Source organism: Melanerpes formicivorus, unplaced genomic scaffold, assembly GCF_026170545.1.
Source record: "Melanerpes formicivorus ecotype bairdi unplaced genomic scaffold, bMelFor1.0.p_v2 SCAF_252, whole genome shotgun sequence".
Classification (NCBI taxonomy): domain Eukaryota; kingdom Metazoa; phylum Chordata; class Aves; order Piciformes; family Picidae; genus Melanerpes; species Melanerpes formicivorus.
The window spans coordinates 60947-78068 of NW_027142604.1; the positions used below are offsets into that span (position 1 = coordinate 60947).

A 17122-nucleotide genomic window follows, 5' to 3' on the forward strand; every position below is an offset into this window, starting at 1 on the left:
AACCTGTTGCAGTGTTCCAGCAGCCTCCTGGTGCAGAACTTGTTCCTCACCTCCAATCTCAATCTGCTCTGCTCTAGTTTGCAAAGCCTGCAGGGACAGGACCAGAGGCAATGGCTTCAAAGAGTCCCTCTGCAGCCTTCTTGTAGTCCCCTTCAGGTACCAGAAGGTCACTCTTAGGTCTCCATAGAGTCTTCTCCTCTCCAGGCTGATCACCCCCAGCTCCCTCAGCCTGTCCTGGTAGCAGAGCTGCTCCAAGCCCCTGATCATTTTTGTGTCCCTCCTCTGGACCCTCTCCATCAGGTCCATGTCCTTCCTGTGTTGAGGGCTCCAGAGCTGGCTGCAGTGCTGCAGGTGAAGTCTCAGCAGGGCAGAGCCAAGTGCCAGGATGGCCTCTGTCCATCTGTGGCCCTGCTGCTTTTGGTGCAGCCCAGGCTGCCCTTGGCCTTGTGGGCTGCAGGCTCCCCCTGTCTGTTCCTGTCCAGCTTCTTGTCCAGCAGCACCCCCCAGTGGTTTTCTGCAGGGCTGCTTCCTATCCCCTCCTCCCCCAGCCTGTCCTGATTGTGAGGATTGTGCCAGGCCCGGGGCAGGACCCTGCCCTTGCTCTTGTTGAAGCTCAGGAGGTTGCCCTGGGCCCCCTCTGCAGCTTGTCCCCTTGAGCTCCTCCACCTTGTTCTGCAGGGTATTGCCTTAGGTTTCAGGAGGCAGAGAGGCTCTCTCTGAGCCTTGTGAAAGGAGTTGATGCGAAGCTGTGGCCAGAGGGTTGGATAGAATTGGGCAGTTTCCATGGCTGTGCTGTTCAGAGCTGCATCCTACAGTGCAAAGCATCCAATCCACAACAATCCATAGTGTGCCTGGGCCACGGGACTCAAGGAACCTCCCTAGGCCAAAGCTTCCTCCAGAGCTCCACCAAAGCAGGCCAGAACCCCAGGCCCCAAATGCCTTCCCCCTCCCCCATGCCTCTCTGCCCCTCCTGCCCCCATACCCAAGAGATGCAGTTACAGCTTCTGGTAGGCAGCTCCCAGGTGAGCCAGGCCTCTGCAGGCCGCAGTTGGCAGCATTGCCAAGGCCTCAAAGCTCCTCTGCAGAGAGAGATGCCAGAAGATGTTCCTGGGAGCAGAGAGGAAGGGCAAAGGAGGTTGGAGATCCTGTGCTGTTCCTTTGTAGAGAGTGGGTGCAGGCCTTGTGGGGATGAAATGAGATAGATGACACTTTGTGGTGTCCCTCTGGACTCTGCTGTCCCTTCTGGAGGTCTCTACTGTCTGGTGTAAGACATCCCAGTGCCTTCCACCCACCACAGGTATTCTCCTCCATGTTCTCATCCAGGGACTTCTGTTGGAACCTACTGGCTGTAAAGATCAGCCCTGGTGATGTTGTGGGACCCTTGGGACTCTGAGGGGGCAGCAAGTGAGCGGAGCTGGAGCACTGGATGGAGAGATGGAGGGTGAAGGCTGCAGGGGGTGGGAGGGCTTAGTTCAGCAGCTGTGTGGCTCTGCCTGGCTCCTACCTCCAATGGTGCTGGCAGCAGCTGACCCCAGAAGCTGAAAGGCCCTAACCCTTCCTGGCTGAGGACAGTCCCCTGACCCCTCCTGACATCCAGCACAGCCCAAGCAGGCACTCAGGGCTCCTAGCCACACAGCCCAGCCATAGCCCATGGCAGGAGTCACCTGAGGTCTCACTTCCTCTCTGTCCCCCTTCCTCTCCTCACATCCTGCCTGAGGTGTCTGCAGGGTCCCTCCCCAGCCCTCATCTGTAACCCCCCCTTGGCTTGGTGCTGTTCTTTCAGCCCTCCAGCTGATCCCAGCCTTTAGTCTCAGGCCCCTTCCATTCTTGTGCTGCTGCTTCCAGCCCAGTTCCTTAGATTCTTCCTCAGCCACAGCATTTCCCACTCCACCCTTCCAGCTGCAGTGGCAGTGGAGGTGGGGGACACAGGGCCATGGGACAGCCAAGGCAGTAGGGACATGGATGGGCTGGGAATGAGGGAAGGGCCTGGGTGTGTTCAGGCAGGAATTAGGCCTTGTCCCCCCAAAAAGGGGAGAGGATCCAGGGCCCAGGTGGCAAATGTGTGTGCAGGGAATGGCAGAATCTGGCAGCATTTGAGGAGGTGAAAGGAGTGAATTGTGCTGCAGCTCTGGCTGTGTCAGCTGGGAGATGAACAGCAGCCCATGAGCACTGTGCCCTCCCATCCAACCTCATTTTCTCTTGGGGATGTGGAGTGGCAGCTCCAGGGAACTGCAAAGAGCAAGCTGAGAGAAATGGTCAGGGAGAGAAGGAAGCCAAACCCTTTCCAGTGAGTCTCTTCAGGCTGCAGGCGTGTGAAGGGTGCTGGAGGTGTGAGGTTTGGGCAGGAGCCAGAGACTCCTCCAGCATCCCAGTGAGGGCTGAAGAGGTTTAGCAAGAAGCTGCCCAAGTCCCTTCCCCCTTTGCTGTACCTCCAGAGATCATGAAGGTCCCTTTGTGTGTGTCCTGAGGGCTGCTGTGATCTGCTCTTGGGGAGTGGCCAGCAGAGAGGTGTGTGCAGGGCAGAGCTGAGCACAGAGTGGGGGTGTTGGGGGCAGGGCCAGGGACAAGAGCTGTGGCCAGAGCATGATCTGCTGTCAAATGCAGCTGCAGGCAGCAGAGGCCTGGGCAGCCAATGGGAGAAAGCTTTAGGCAAGGCCTGGGAGAGGCTGTGTGGAGGCAGCTGTGTTGTGGTGCTGGCCTGCAGCTGTGTGCTGGGGGCTGTGTGCTGGGCAAGGAGCTGAGTCTGCACTTGTTGAGGCCTCCCATCTTGAGCAGCCCTGGCTGTGTGCTGTGGCTGTGCTGCTGGTCTTGGGAGCTGCCCCCAGCAAGGCTGAGCTGTGCTGCCTGGTCCTGGGCAGTGCTGAGCCATCCATTGCAGGTCAGTCCTCTCTGAGCCCTTTGCTTCTCTGTGGCAGGAGTTGTGTCCCTCTCTCTCCATCATCCCTGCCTCTGTGTGGTGTGGAAAAGCAGAGTTTGCAGATCTGCCCCTTGGAGCAGCCCAAGAGGTAAGAAACCCAGAGTGGGGCAACAGCAGGACCCCAGCCCCCAGAATCCTAGAGTCCCGGGGCACCTCCCAGCCTCTTCCGCCTCCTCCTGCCCACCACATTTCACCCCTCCAGGGGTTCTGAGGCACATCAGGTGTTGGAATTTGGAAACTCCCCAGGCTTGTGGGGGTCAGTTGTGTGGCAGGAGGTGATGGGGGTTCGGATGTGGTGGGTGGTGGGAGAAGGTTGAAGGTGGTTTGGTCTTCATTGGTCAATGCTGCTGCCTCCATTGCCTGAGCCAGGAGAGATTGGGCCAGGATCCCCCCTGCCAATGCCACCAGGCTCGAGGAGAGTGGGACCACTTGTAAGCCCCAGGGAACCTCAGGGCACTGATCACAGGAACCTGGGGTCTCAGTACAGGTATTAAAGGTCTGAACCCACACTGTGGCAGAAACTGAAGGTTTGAGGTCCCCTCTGCATTCTCTCCTCTAGCTGGGTGTTGGGAGTCAGGGAGTGTCATGACCCAGGCAGGATCTGAGGGTTTGAGGTCCTGGGCTCAGGTGCTTCCATCTTCCCTATTGCAGAGCTGTGACCCCTTCCTGCCACAGCATGGCCTCACAGAAGGACCCAGACAAGAGCTGGGAGGAGAAGCAGCACCCAGAGATCAAGTTAGAGAAGCCAATGTGCAGTCCCAAGGTAGAGGAGGATGAGGAGGAAAAAGAGGACAAGATGGAGGATGATGCTGAGAATGACAGCTATGAAGAGGAGGATAATGAGGATGATGAAGGTGACCAGGATGAGGGGGAGGAATGTATGGAGGAGGATGAAGCCAGAGCAGGTCCCTCAGTGTCACCCAAAGAGCTGAATCAGTGCCCTGAGTGTGGGCAGAGCTTCCCAGGTGGCTCAGAGCTAGTGAAGCACCACTGCCCGCAGCCTGGCACCCGGCCCTTCGTTTGTGGTGACTGTGGCAAGAGGTTCCGCTGGAACTCCGAGCTCATCCAGCACCGCCGCACCCACAGTGGAGAGAAACCTTTCACCTGTGCTGACTGCGGACAGAGCTTCACCCAGCGCGGCAATCTCACTCGGCACCGCCGCACCCACACTGGAGAGAAACCGTTCGTCTGTGTGGCCTGTGGTCAGAGCTTCACCCAGAGCAGTCATCTCACCCATCGCCGCCACACCCACACTGGAGAGAAACCGTTCACCTGTGCTGACTGTGGTCAGCGCTTCACCCAGCGCTATAGTCTCACCCAGCACTGCCTCACCCACACTGGAGAGAAGCCCTTCGCTTGTGTCGACTGTGGCAAGCGCTTCAGGCAGATCTCTCATCTTATGCAACACTACCTCACCCACAGCAGTGAGAAGGCCTTTACCTGCAGGGACTGTGGCAAGAACTTCAAACGCAGCTCCACTCTCACCATCCATCGCCGCATCCACACTGGAGAGCATCTCTTCCCCTGTGCTGAGTGCAGCTAGAGCTTTACCACGAGTACTGCATTAATCCAGCACCAACTCATCCATAATGGTGAGAAACCTTACAGCTGTACCGACTGCAGCAAGAGCTTCACCCAGAACGTACACCTCACAGAGCACCGTCGTGTGCACACTGGCGAAAAGTCTTTCAGCTGTGCTGAGTGCGGCCAGGCCTTCAGCCGTAGGAGCTCTCTCATTTACCACCACCGCACCCACACTGGTGAGAAACCTTTCACCTGTGCTGACTGCGGCAAGAGCTTCACCGAGAAGCGATCCCTCAGCAAGCACCGCTGCACCCACACCAGAGAGCAGCCTGCACTGGAGAGGAGGCATAAATCCACCTAGAATCTGTTGGGTAATTGCGGCCCCTCTGAGAGGGCCTGTCGAGCACCAAAATCATCCCTTTTTCTTTTGCACTTCTCAGGGACTGGGGACACCAGCAGCAACCAACACCTCCTGCCCTTCGGAACACCAATTATTGCTAATGAGAACAATTACAGTGCTGAGTCAGCACAGCTGGAGCTCCCAGTGGAGGTGGGCAGGGCTTTGCCAGGGTCTGTCTGGTTCTTCCCCAATGCTTTGTGTCTCCCTGGGGTAAAAAATCCTATGTCCATTGACCAATTGTCTCAATAAAACCCAAAAGTTACCCAAATCCTGTCTGTTTGCTTTTATTTCAGATATCCCTGCCTCAATGCCTGAATATTGGGGGCATTTGCTCCCAAGGGATGGGGTGGAGCTGTGTGCCCAGTTCAGGGAGGGGACAATGAGGCTCTCAGAGGAGTCTTGAGGGGCATCTCAGAGACATTCTTCAGGGGTTTTCAGGTGATCTTAGGTGTTTGGGATTTGGATGGTCCTAGGAGTGACTTTTGGAATCTTTGGAAGGTGTGGGGGAAGCTGATGGAGATCTTTGGAAGAACTCAGAAAGCTTCTGTTGGCTTTTCACTCTGGGGCTGGAACAGGTTGAAGAGCTGAGAAGAGGTTAAGCTGTCTGTTCCCTCCCAAAACAGAAGTGAGGGAAAAATACACACATGAATCAAAAAACCCTCTGGGCTGGGATAAGGACTTGTGATAAGCTCAAAAGAGTTGAATCCAAATGAGATCCCATAATGCACACTGACCTGAGGCTGTTTGCAGAAAGAAACACAGCAGTAAGCAGCAGCAGCCAGGAGTTAAACCCCTTCAGCCCTCCCCCTCAGCAAAGAGCCAGCACCTGAGAGCCAGAACCCAACAGCAGCAACCAGAACAGGAAGTCTCCCATGTTGCCATCTGAACTTCAAGCCCTGTAGTACTTTGCTCCAGCCAGCACTGTCCCTGTGAAGGTGGCATGAGGCAGGATGGTGTGGAGTAATGGCAGCAAATTTTCAAGTTAACCTTTGACATTCCCAAGCCCTCATTCTGTGCCACCTGCACCATGCCCAGCAGCAATCAGCAGCACACCTCAGGCACTGTCCATTCTCACTCCACAGGAGGTCTCTTTGCAGTACCCAGAGGGCTGCTCACTGCAGGTGCTTTGCAGCTCCACTCTGTTCCAGCACTGTCTGGATCAGTCCATGCCCAGTCCAAATGCTGCAAATGCTGGGGCTGTGTTTCCACCCCTGGGGCAATCGAGTCCAGTGACTCCTTCCATGCCTCCAAGTGAAAGCAAACTGTGGCTTGCATCCCAGTACTCAGCTTCCAACACATCCAGGTGTGGGGATCCTCCTGCCACACCAGAAACACAGGAGGGTTCCACCCCTTGTGGTTTGATGGTGTCAGAGCACTCTGGGCACCTGTATCTACTAAAGCTTTATCCTCTCATGGCTTCAACTTGCCAGGCCATTGGTTCTGTGTGATCCAACAAACCAATTTGTCTCTCCCCTCCATGTGGTTGGAGGCAGAGCCCCTATAAGTGCTGGGTGCTGCTCTTTGGCCACAACAACCCCATGCAGTGCTACAGGCTGGGGTCAGAGTGGCTGGAGATCAGCCAGACAGAAAGCTACCTTGATGGTACTGGTTGATAGTAGGCTGAACATGAGCCAGCAGTGTGCCCACGTGGCCAAGCAGGCAAATGGCATCTTGGCCTGTATCAGGAACAGTGTGGCCAGCAGGAGCAGGGAGGTCATTCTGCTCCAGCACACATGTTAAAATATAGTTTTGTTATTTTGACCTCTTCTTTGCCTTAATGACACACATGCCAGTAGAGAATGACCAGTTGAGATGTGACACATGTGCCTGCTGATAGACTGGAGAACTTTACTGCACTTTGGCCACAGCAACCCCATGCAGAGCTACAGGCTGGGGTCAGAGTGGCTGGAGAGCTCCAAAACAGAGAGGGACCTGAGGGTGCTGATTGACAGCTGCCTGAACATGAGCCAGCAGTGTGCCCAGGTGGCCAGGAGGGCCAATGGCATCCTGGCCTGCATCGGGAATAGTGTGGCCAGCAGGAGCAGGGAAGTCATTGTGCCCTTGTACTCAGCACTGGTTAGGCCACACCGTGAGTCCTGTGTCCAGTTCTGGGCCCCTCAGTTTAAGAAAGATGTTGATATGCTGGAAGGTGTCCAGAGAAGGGCAACAAAGCTGGGGAGGGATTTGGAGTACAAGCCCTATGAGGAGAGGCTGAGGGAGCTGGGATTGCTTAGCCTGGAGAAGAGGAGGCTCAGGGGAGACCTCATCGCTGTCTACAACTACCAGAAGGGAGGTGGTAGATAGGTGGGGGCTGGTCTCTTCTCCCAGGCAACCATAACCAGAACAAGAGGACACAGTCTCAAGCTGCACCAGGGGAGCTTTAGACTGGATGTTAGGAAGAAGTTCTTCATAGAGAGATGCAGAGTTATCCAAACAGTCCTACGTGACTGCCTTGGTGGTCTGTTTTGGTTTGTTCTGTTTTGGAATGGCCTCCTTGGGGGATGTCTGTTCCTCACAGATGAAACTTGTATCCACCTGGGGGAAGAATTGGAATTATCTCTCTGTGCCAATTGGGATAGGGAATCCTTCAGATCCTTCATGCAACTCTCAGTTTTTCCAGAGTCTCAATGGCTGAAACCAAAGAACCACGTGTCATGCTCTCCTCCAGTTGTCTCATTTGATCACTGAATTGGCCAACCGTAGGAGGAGCTCCACCATAATTCCCTGACACAATTCTGCTTGCCAGAATGTTTGCATAATTAGAAGGAGCAAGCTTGATGAGCTTTTTAGCAAGACCAGTACCCACAGGAATGTCATCAGGATTCAGAGTTTCATGTTCACCATAGAGTAGCTCTCTAACAGCAAATTCTCTCAGACACTTAATTCCCTCATCTATGGAAGTCCAGGGTTTAGGATTCCATGGGAGATCATCTCGGGAAGGGTATCTCAGGGCAACTGCCATTAAAAGGCGTATCCACAGATTAACCTTACCAAGAGCCTTGCCCAGATGTCTATCTATGCCATTATCCCTCGAGAGAGTTCCTAGCTGAACTGCTGATTTTTTGGGGGTAAAAAGAGCCAATTTGGTGCCAAAATGGCCTCAAGTTGGCCTTTATTGTCCAAAAAAGGACAATTTGTGGCTAAAAAGGGACAATAAAGGCCAGCTTGCGGCCAGAAAAGACCAATTTTGGTCAAAAAAGGACGAATAAGGGCAAATTTGTGTCCCAAAGGGGCCAATTTATGGCCAAAAAGAGCCAACAGGGGGCTAAAAAGGGACAATAAAGGCCAATTTGGGACCAAAAAAGGGCAATAAAGGCCAACTTGGGGCCAAAAAGAGCCAATTTGGGGCCCAAAAGGGACAATAAAGGCCACAATAAAGGGACACTTTTGGGGGCCTAGGGGACACTCTGGGGCCTGTTAGAGGTGGATGAGAGCCACTGGAGGTGTTTGGGGCATGGGGAAGGCCAACTCGGGTGGTCGCCCTCTGGTGGCCACTCCTGGTGGTGGCCATGAAGGAGGGGTTGGGGATGGGGAGGCAGAAGTGAGGGGGGGCAGAGGTGGAGGGGAGGCGGGGGGGGGGGCAGCAGATGTGGGAGGGGCTGAAGTGCAGGGGGCATAGGTGAGGGGGGAGAGAGGTTAGGAGGGGGGGCAAAGGTGGGGGGGCAGAGGTGAGGAGGGGGAAAGGTGAAGGGGGAGGGCAGAGGTGACAGGAGAGATGGGGAAGGTAGGGGGTGGGGTGGGGGCTCGGGAGGGCTGAGGGCACACACCTGCAGGGGGTGTTGGGGTTGCTGGGGTCCCAGGCCCCGCTCTGGGCTGGGGTTCTGCTGCCGTTGTGCAGCAGAGTCTGGGAGTCTGGGAGCTGCAGTGCAGAGTATGGCTGCCTGTGAACACACACCATGGGCACCTCGTGGGCACCTCAGAGGCAACCAAGGGGCATCCAAGGGCTACCAACCCCCCCCCCCCCCGAGATCCACCGAAGCCCTGAGATGTCTCCAAGCCCCTTTAGAGACCTCCAGCCCCCCCGAGATGCCTCCAACCCCCCCAAGATGGCTCCAGCCCCCCCCCCAACACTTGTCCAAGCCTCAAGAGAAGCCTCCAAAGGACCAAGTCTGGACTCCCAACCCCCCCAGCCCCGCAGGGCCGCACCGAGTGGGGGCTGTCGATGACCTTGTTGATGCTCTGGACGTGGATGTTGTTCTGCACCAAGTCGAGGGCCATGGCAAAGCAGTTGTCCTTCTTCCTGCTCACAGCCTGGTGTCTCACTGCCACCACCTTCCCATACATGTTCAGCACCTGCAGGGGGCGCCACAGCCCCTGCTGAGCGCCAGGATCATGATCCTGGGGGGAGCAGGGAGGGGGAAGGGAGAGGGTTGGTGACAGCCAAAAGGGTTGGGGGGAGGAGGAGGAAGAGGTTGGGGGGAGGAGGAGAAAGAGGTTGGGGGGAGGAGGAGAAAGAGGTTGGGGACATGGGGAAGGCCAACTCGGGTGGTAGGACCCCATGGAGACGTCGCCTTGAGGGGCTCTGGGGCCACCCCTGACTTGATCTGCAGGGCCTGGGGGGGCAGGAGGGGACCTTGGGGACCCTTGGAGACCTCGTGACCGTGTCAGTGAACTGGTAGCTGATGGACTTCCACATCAGGGCAATGGCTGTGGCTCGCTCCTCCCCCATCTGGGGACACAGAGGGACAGGGTGGGGACAGGAAGGGGACAGGAAGGGACCTTGGGGGACAGAAATGGCAATTTATGGCCAAAAAGAGGCAATTTGGGGGTAGGAAGGGGCAAGGAAGGGACATCTGGGGAGAGAAATGGCAATTTAGAGTCCAAAACCGGTGATCTGGGGTCAAAAGGGACAAATTTGCTGCCAAAAAAGGCCAATTTGGGGCCAGAAAGGGCCAATAAAAAGCAAATTGGGGCCAAAAAGGGACAACAAAAGCCAATTTGGGGGCAGAAAAGACAAATTTGGGGCAAAAAAGGGACAATAAAGGCATATTTCAGGCCCAAAAGAGCCAATTTGGGGTAAAACAAGAGCCAATAAAGGCCAATGTGGGGCCAAAAAGAGCAAATTGGGGGCTCCAAAGGGAAAATAAAGGCCAGCTTGGGGCCAGAAAAGACCAATAAGGGCAAATTTGGGTCCCAAAGGGGCCAATTTAGGGCCAAAAGGAGCCAACAGGAGGCTAAAAAGGGACAATAAAGGCCAATTTGGGGCCAAAAAGGGACAATAAAGGCCAATTTGGGCCAGAAAAGGCCAATTTGGGGCCAAAAACGGACAATAAAGGCCAATTTGGGGCCAGAAAAGGCCAATTTATGGCCAAAAAGAGGCAATTTGGGGCCAAAAAGGGATTGTATTTTCGGGCTCTTGAGCTTGGGGTCTGGATGTGAACTTGGAAAGGGGTTCTGACCTTAGTTGCTCACTCTGGGCTTGGGGTGTAGTTCTTGATCTCAGGGCCTGTCTGTGAGGTCAGGGGCTGGTTCCTGAGCTTGGGAAGTGATTCTGACTTAAGTTGCTGGCTTGGGAGCTGAGTCTGCACTTTTGATCTAGGTTCTGGACCTTAGTGGCTGGCTCTTGAGCTTGGAATGTGTTTCTGACCTTATTTACTGGCTTGTGAGCTTGGGGCCTGGGTGTGAGCTCTGGAGGTGGCTCTGAGCTTGGGAAGTGTTCTGACCTTAATTGCTGGTTCTTGAGCTCAGGGGCTGGCTCTGAGCTTGGGAAGTGGTTCTGATCTTAGCTGCTGGTGCTGGGCTTGGGGCCTGGATGTGAACTTAGGAGCTGGCTCTGAGCCTGGGGGCTGGTTCTGCATTTCTGATCTGGATTCTTGTGCTTGGGAGCTGACTCTGACCTTAGTTGCTGGTTCTTGAGCTTGGGGGCTGGGTGTGAGCTTGGCCCCTGTCTTGAATTTAAAATGTGAGAGTTCAGGCAGTTGGAAGTTGAAGCTGAGCTGCTTTGCACTGCAGTGCTTCAGAGTTTGTGGTGCTCCAAAGGCAGATCTCAAAGAGCTGCTGCAAGAGTTGAGCTGAAGTGGCACAGTGCCCTGCAGAGGCAAAAGCTTTTCCCTGCCAGTCAGCCATTGGAATCCTCTCCCCAGGGCAGTGGTGGATTGCCCTGCAGGGCAGAGTTGGAAGGCTCAGCTTGGCAGGGGGCTGGGCCAGCTCCTTTCCAGGCCAGTGTCAGCTGGCAAGGTTGGAGCAGCTGAGCCTTGGGGTCCCTTGCAGCCTGGCATTGTGTGGCAGCAGAGCTGTGCTGCTGGTTTTGAGGGCACTTGGAAAGCTTCTGGAGCATTTGTGCCGAGTGTGCAAGACATCCCTGAGCCTAGCAACTCCCTCAGCTCTCTTCAGAATGAACTCTGCAGAGCTGGAAGAGCTTTCCAGGAATTTGGCAGAGGTTTGGAGGAATTTGGAAGGGATTTTGGTTCTCCTCCTCCTTGTCCTCTTCCTTGTCCTCCTCTGCCTCATCTTCTTCCTGCTCTCCCTGGATGCTGCACTTAGACTCCTAGAATCCTGGAGTGGTTTGGGTTGTCAGGGAGCTGCAAAGGTGCTGCAGTCCAAGCCCCTCTGCAGTCAGCAGGGACATCCTGCACTAGCTCAGGTTGCCCAGAGCCCTGTCCAGCCTGACCTCGAACCTCTGCAGGACTGGGACCTCAAGCCCCTCCCAGGGCAACCTGTTGCAGTGTTCCAGCAGGCTCCTGGTGCAGAACTTGTTCCTCACCTCCAATCTCAATCTGCTCTGCTCTAGTTTGAAGCCATTGCTTCTGGTGCTGTCCCTGCAGGCTTTGCAAAGAGTCCCTCTGCAGCCTTCATGTAGTCCCCTTCAGGTACCAGAAGTTCACTCTTAGGTCTCCCCAGAGTCTTCTTTTCTCCTCTCCAGGCTGATCACCTCCAGCTCCCTCAGCCTGTCCTGGTAGCAGAGCTGCTCCAAGCCCCTGATCATTTTTGTGTCCCTCCTCTGGACCCTCTCCATCAGGTCCATGTCCTTCCTGTGTTGAGGGCTCCAGAGCTGGCTGCAGTACTACAGGTTAAGTCTCAGCAGAGCAGAGCCAAGTGCCTGGATGGCCTCTGTCCATCTGTGGCCCTGCTGCTTTTGGTGCAGCCCAGGCTGCCCTTGGCCTTGTGGGCTGCAGGCTCCCCCTGTCTGTTCCTGTCCAGCTTCTTGTCCAGCAGCACCCCCCAGTGGTTTTCTGCAGGGCTGCTTCCTATCCCCTCCTCCCCCAGCCTGTCCTGATTGTGAGGATTGTGCCAGGCCCGGGGCAGGACCCTGCCCTTGCTCTTGTTGAAGCTCAGGAGGTTGCCCTGGGCCCCCTCTGCAGCTTGTCCCCTTGAGCTCCTCCAACTTGTTCTGCAGGGTATTGCCTTAGGTTTCAGGAGGCAGAGAGGCTCTCTTTGAGCCTTGTGAAAGGAGTTGATGCCAAGCTGTGGCCAGAGGGTTGGATAGAATTGGGCAGTTTCCATGGCTGTGCTGTTCAGAGCTGCATCCTACAGTGCAAAGCATCCAATCCACAACAATCCATAGTGCGCCTGGGCCACGGGACTCAAGCAACCTCCCTAGGCCAAAGCTTCCTCCAGAGCTCCACCAAAGCAGGCCAGAACCCCAGGCCCCAAATACCTTCCCCCTCCCCCATGCCTCTCTGCCCCTCCTCCCCCATACCCAAGAGCTGCAGTTACAGATTCTGGTAGGCAGCTCCCAGGTGAGCCAGGCTGCTGCAGGCCGCAGTTGGCAGCACTGCCAAGGCCTCAAAGCTCCTCTGCAGAGAGAGATCCCAGAAGCTGTTCCTGGGAGCAGAGAGGAAGGGCAAAGGAGACTGGAGAGCCTGTGCTGTTCCTTTGTAGAGAGTGAGTGCAGGCCTTGTGGGAATGAACTAAGCTAGATGACACTTTGTGGTGTCCCTCTGGACTCTGCTGTCCCTGCTGGAGGTCTCTACTCTCTGGTGTAAGACATCCCAGTGCCTTCCACCCACCACAGGGATTCTCCTCCATGCTGTCATCCAGGGGCTTCTCTTGGGTCTTACTGGCTGTGTAGATCAGCCCAGGTGATGTTGTAGGACCCTGGGGACTCTCAGAGGGCAGCAAGTGAGTGGAGCTGGAGCACTGGATGGAGAGATGGAGGGTGAAGGCTGCAGGGGGTGGGAGGGCTTAGTTCAGCAGCTGTGTGGCTCTGCCTGGCTCCTACCTCCAATGGTGCTGGCAGCAGCTGACCCCAGAAGCTCAAAGCCCCAAATCCTGCCTGGCTCAGGACAGTCCCCTGTCCCCTCCTGACATCCAGCACAGCCCAAGCAGGCACTCAGGGCTCCTAGCCACACAGCCCAGCCATCCCCCATGGCAGGAGTCACCTGAGGTCTCACTCCCTCTCTGTCCCCCTTGCTCTCATCAGCTGCTGCCTGAGGTGTCTGCAGGGTCCCTCCCCAGCCCTCATCTGTAACCCCCCCTTGGCTTGGTGCTGTTTTTTCAGCCCTCCAGCTGATCCTAGCCTTTAGTTTCAGGCCACTTCCATTATTGTGCTGCTGCATCCAGCCCAGTTCCTTAGATGCTTCCTCAGCCACAGCATTTCCCACTCCACCCTTCCAGCTGCAGTGGCAGTGGAGGTGGGGGATACAGGACCATGGTACAGCCAAGGCAGTAGGGCCATGGATGTGCTGGGAATGAGGGAAAGGCCTGAGAATGCTCAGGCAGGAATTAGGCCTTGTCCCCCCAAAAAGGGGAGAGGATCCAGGGCCCAGATGGCAAATGTGTGTGCAGGAAATGGCAGAATCTGGCAGCATTTGAGGAGGTGAAAGGAGTGAATTGTGCTGCAGCTCTGCCTGTGTCAGCTGGGAGATGAACAGCAGCCCATGGGCACTGTGCCATCCCATCCAACCTCATTTTTCTCTTGGGGATATGGAGTGGCAGCTCCAGGGAACTGCAAAGAGCAAGCTGAGAGAAATGGTCAGGGAGAGAAGGAAGCCAAACCCTTTCCAGTGAGTCTCTTTGGGCTGCAGGTGTGTGAAGGGTGCTGGATGTGTGAGGTTTGGGCAGGAGCCAGAGACTCCTCCAGCATCCCAGTGAGGGCTGAAGATGTTTAGCAAGAAGCTGCCCAAGTCCCTTCCCCCTTTGCTGCATCTGCAGAGATCATGAAGCTCCCTTTGTGTGTGTCCTGAGGGCTGCTGTGATCTTCTGTTGGGGAGTGGGCAGCAGAGAGGTGTGTGCAGGGCAGAGCTGAGCACAGAGTGTGTGGGGTGGGGGCAGGGCCAGGGAGGAGTGCTGTGGCTAGAGCTCTCCCTGCTGGCAAAGGCAGGTGCAGGCAGCAGAGGCCTGGGCAGGCAGTGGGAGGAAACTTTAGGCAAGGGCTGGGAGAGGCTGTGTGGAGGCAGCTGTGTTATGGTGCTGGCCTGCAGCTGCGTGCTGGGGGCTGTGTGCCGGGCAAGGAGCTGAGTCCGCAGTTAGTCTCATAGTATCATAGTATCAGTCAGGGTTGGAAGGGTCAACAAGGATCATCTAACTCCAACCCCCTGCCATCGGCAGGGACACCCCACACTAGATCAGCCTGGCCAGAGCCTCATCCAGCCTGGGCTTAAACACCTCCAGGAACGGGGCCTCAACCACCTCCCTGGACAACTCATTCCAGGGCTTCACCACTCTCATGGTGAAGAACTTCCTCCTCACATCCGGCCTCAACCTTGTTGAGGTCTCCCATCTTGATCTGCCCTGGGAGTGTGCTGTGGCTGTGCTGCTGGGCTTGGGAGCTGCCCCCAGTAAGGCTGAGCTGTGCTGCCTGGTCCTGGGCAGTGCTGAGTCATCCCTTGCAGATCAGCGCTCTTCTCTGAGCCCTTTAATTCTCTCTGCCAGGGGCTGAGTCCTCTCTCCATCATCCCTGCCCCTGTGTGCTGGGGAAGAGCAGAGTTTGCAGATCTGTCCCTTGGAGCAGCCCAACAGGTAAGAAACCCAGAGTGGGGAAACAGCAGGACCCCAGCCCCCAGGGCAGCTCCCAACCTCCTCCACCTCCTCCTGCCCAGCATATTTCACCTCTCCAGGAGCTTGAGGCACATCAGGTGTTGTGGGAGTTGAGGAATGCTCCAGGCTCCTGGGGTGAGTTGTGAGCAGGAGGTGATGTTTGGGGGTTGGGATTTGGAAGGTGGTGGGAGAAGGTTGGAGGTGGTTTGGTGTTCCTTGTTCAGTGCTGCTGCCTCCATTGTCTGAGCCAGGGGAGATCAAAGGACAGGGCTGGGCCAGGAACCACCCTGCCAATGCCACCAGGCTCGAGGAGAGTGGGACAAGACCACTTGTAAGCCCCAGGGTACCTCAGGGCACTGATCACAGGAACCTGGGGTCTCAGCAGAGGTATTGGAGGTCTGTGCCCATACTGTGGCAAAAACTGAAGGTTTGAGGTCCCCTCTGCCTTCTCTTCTCCAGCTGGGTGTTGGGAGTCAGGGAGTGTCATGACCCAGGCAGGATCTGAGGGTTTGAGGTCCTGGGCTCAGGTGCTTCCATCTTCCCTATTGCAGAGCTGTGACCCCTCCCTCCCGCAGTATGGCCTCACAGAAGGACCCAGGCAAGAAGCAACACCCAGAGATCAAGTTAGAGAAGCCAATGTGCAGTCCCAAGGTAGAGGAGGATGAGGAGGAAAAAGAGGACAAGATGGAGGATGATGCTGAGAATGACAACTATGATGAGGAGGATTATGATGATGATGAAGGTGACCAGGATGAGAGGGAGGAATGTATGGAGGAGGATGAATCCAGAGCAGGTCCCTCAGTGTCACCCAAAGAGCTGAATCAGTGCCCTGAGTGTGGGCAGAGCTTCCCAGATAGCTCAGAGCTTGTGAAGCACCTCTGCCTACAACCTGGCACTTGTCCCTTCATTTGTGGTGACTGTGGCAAGAGGTTCCGCTGGAACTCTCATCTCACCCAGCACCGCCGCACCCACACTGGAGAGAGGCCCTTCCCTTGTGACAGCTGTGGCAAACGGTTCAGGCAGATCTCTACTCTTAGGCGACACCACATCATCCACACCAGGGAGAAGGCCTTCACCTGCTGGGACTGTGGCAAGAACTTCAAACGCATCTCCACTCTTACCATCCATCGCCGCATCCACACCGGAGAGCATCTGTTCCCCTGTGCTGAGTGCAGCAAATGCTTTACCACGAGTACTAAATATATCCGGCACCAACTCATCCACAGCGGGGAGCAACCGTATAGCTGCGCCGACTGCGGTAAGGGCTTCACTAAGAAGGGAGACCTCACAGAGCACCGTGGTGTGCACACTGGCGAGAAGTCTTTCAGCTGTGCTCAGTGTGGCCAGGCCTTCAGACATAGGAGCACTCTCATTGCACACCACCGCACCCACACCGGTGAGGAACCTTACACTTGTGCTGACTGTGGCAAGAGCTTCGGCCACAGGAAGACTGTCATTGCTCACCGCCGCACCCACACTGGTGAGATGCCCTACACTTGTGCTGCCTGTGGGAAGAGCTTCAGCCAGAGGCAACATCTCAGTCGCCACCGCCGCACTCACACTGGTGAGAAGGCTTTCACCTGTGCTGATTGTGGTAAGAGCTTCACCCGGATGGAGTACTTCAACAAGCACCGCTACATCCACACCAGAGAGCAGCCTGTACTGGAGGGGAGGCATAAATCCACCTAGAATCTGTGGGGTAATCATGACCCTTCTGAGAGGGCCTTTCCAGCACCAAAATCATCCCTTTTTACTTTGCAGTTCTCAGGGACTGGGGACACCAGCATCAACAAACACCTCCTGCCCATCTGAACACCAATTATTGCTGATGAGAACAATTACAGTGCTGAGTTGGCACAGCTGGAGCTCCCAGTGGAGCTAGGCAGGGCTTTGCCAGGGTCTGTCTGGTTCTTCCCCAGTGCTTTGTGTCTCCCTGGGGTAAGAAATCCTCTGTCCATTGACCAATAAAACCCAAATAATAAAACCCCAAAGTTACCCAAATCCTGTCTGTTTGCTTTTATTTCAGATATCCCTGCCTCAATGCCCGAATTTTGGGGGCATTTGCTCCCAAGGGATGGGGTGGAGCTGTGTGCCCAGTTCAAGGAGGGGAAAATGAGGCTCTCAGAGGAGTCTTGAGGGGCATCTCAGAGGCATTCTTCAGGGGCTTTCAGGTGATCTTAGGTGTTTGGCATTTGGATGGTCCTAGGACTGACTTTTGGGATCTTTGGAGAGTGTAGGGGGAAGCTGATGGAGATCTTTGGAAGAACTCAGAAAGCTTCTGTTGGCTTTTCACTCTGGGGCTGGAACAGGTTGAAGAGCTGAGAAGAGGTTAAGCTGCCTGTCTCCCCAAAACAGAAGTGAGG

At 55.7% G+C, this 17122-nt stretch overlaps 1 protein-coding gene across 1 annotated transcript; it reads left to right on the forward strand.

The window, feature by feature from the left end:
- Positions 1–3919: 3919 nt before the first annotated feature.
- Positions 3920–16545, forward strand: LOC137458490 (zinc finger protein 850-like; the record flags this gene model as incomplete). Its single annotated transcript, XM_068169971.1, has 4 exons — positions 3920–4229; positions 4482–4796; positions 14204–14247; positions 15311–16545. Coding segments are annotated over 4 exons (1807 nt in total), but the record flags the coding sequence as incomplete, so codon positions are not given.
- Between the last annotated feature and the right edge of the window lie 577 nt (positions 16546–17122).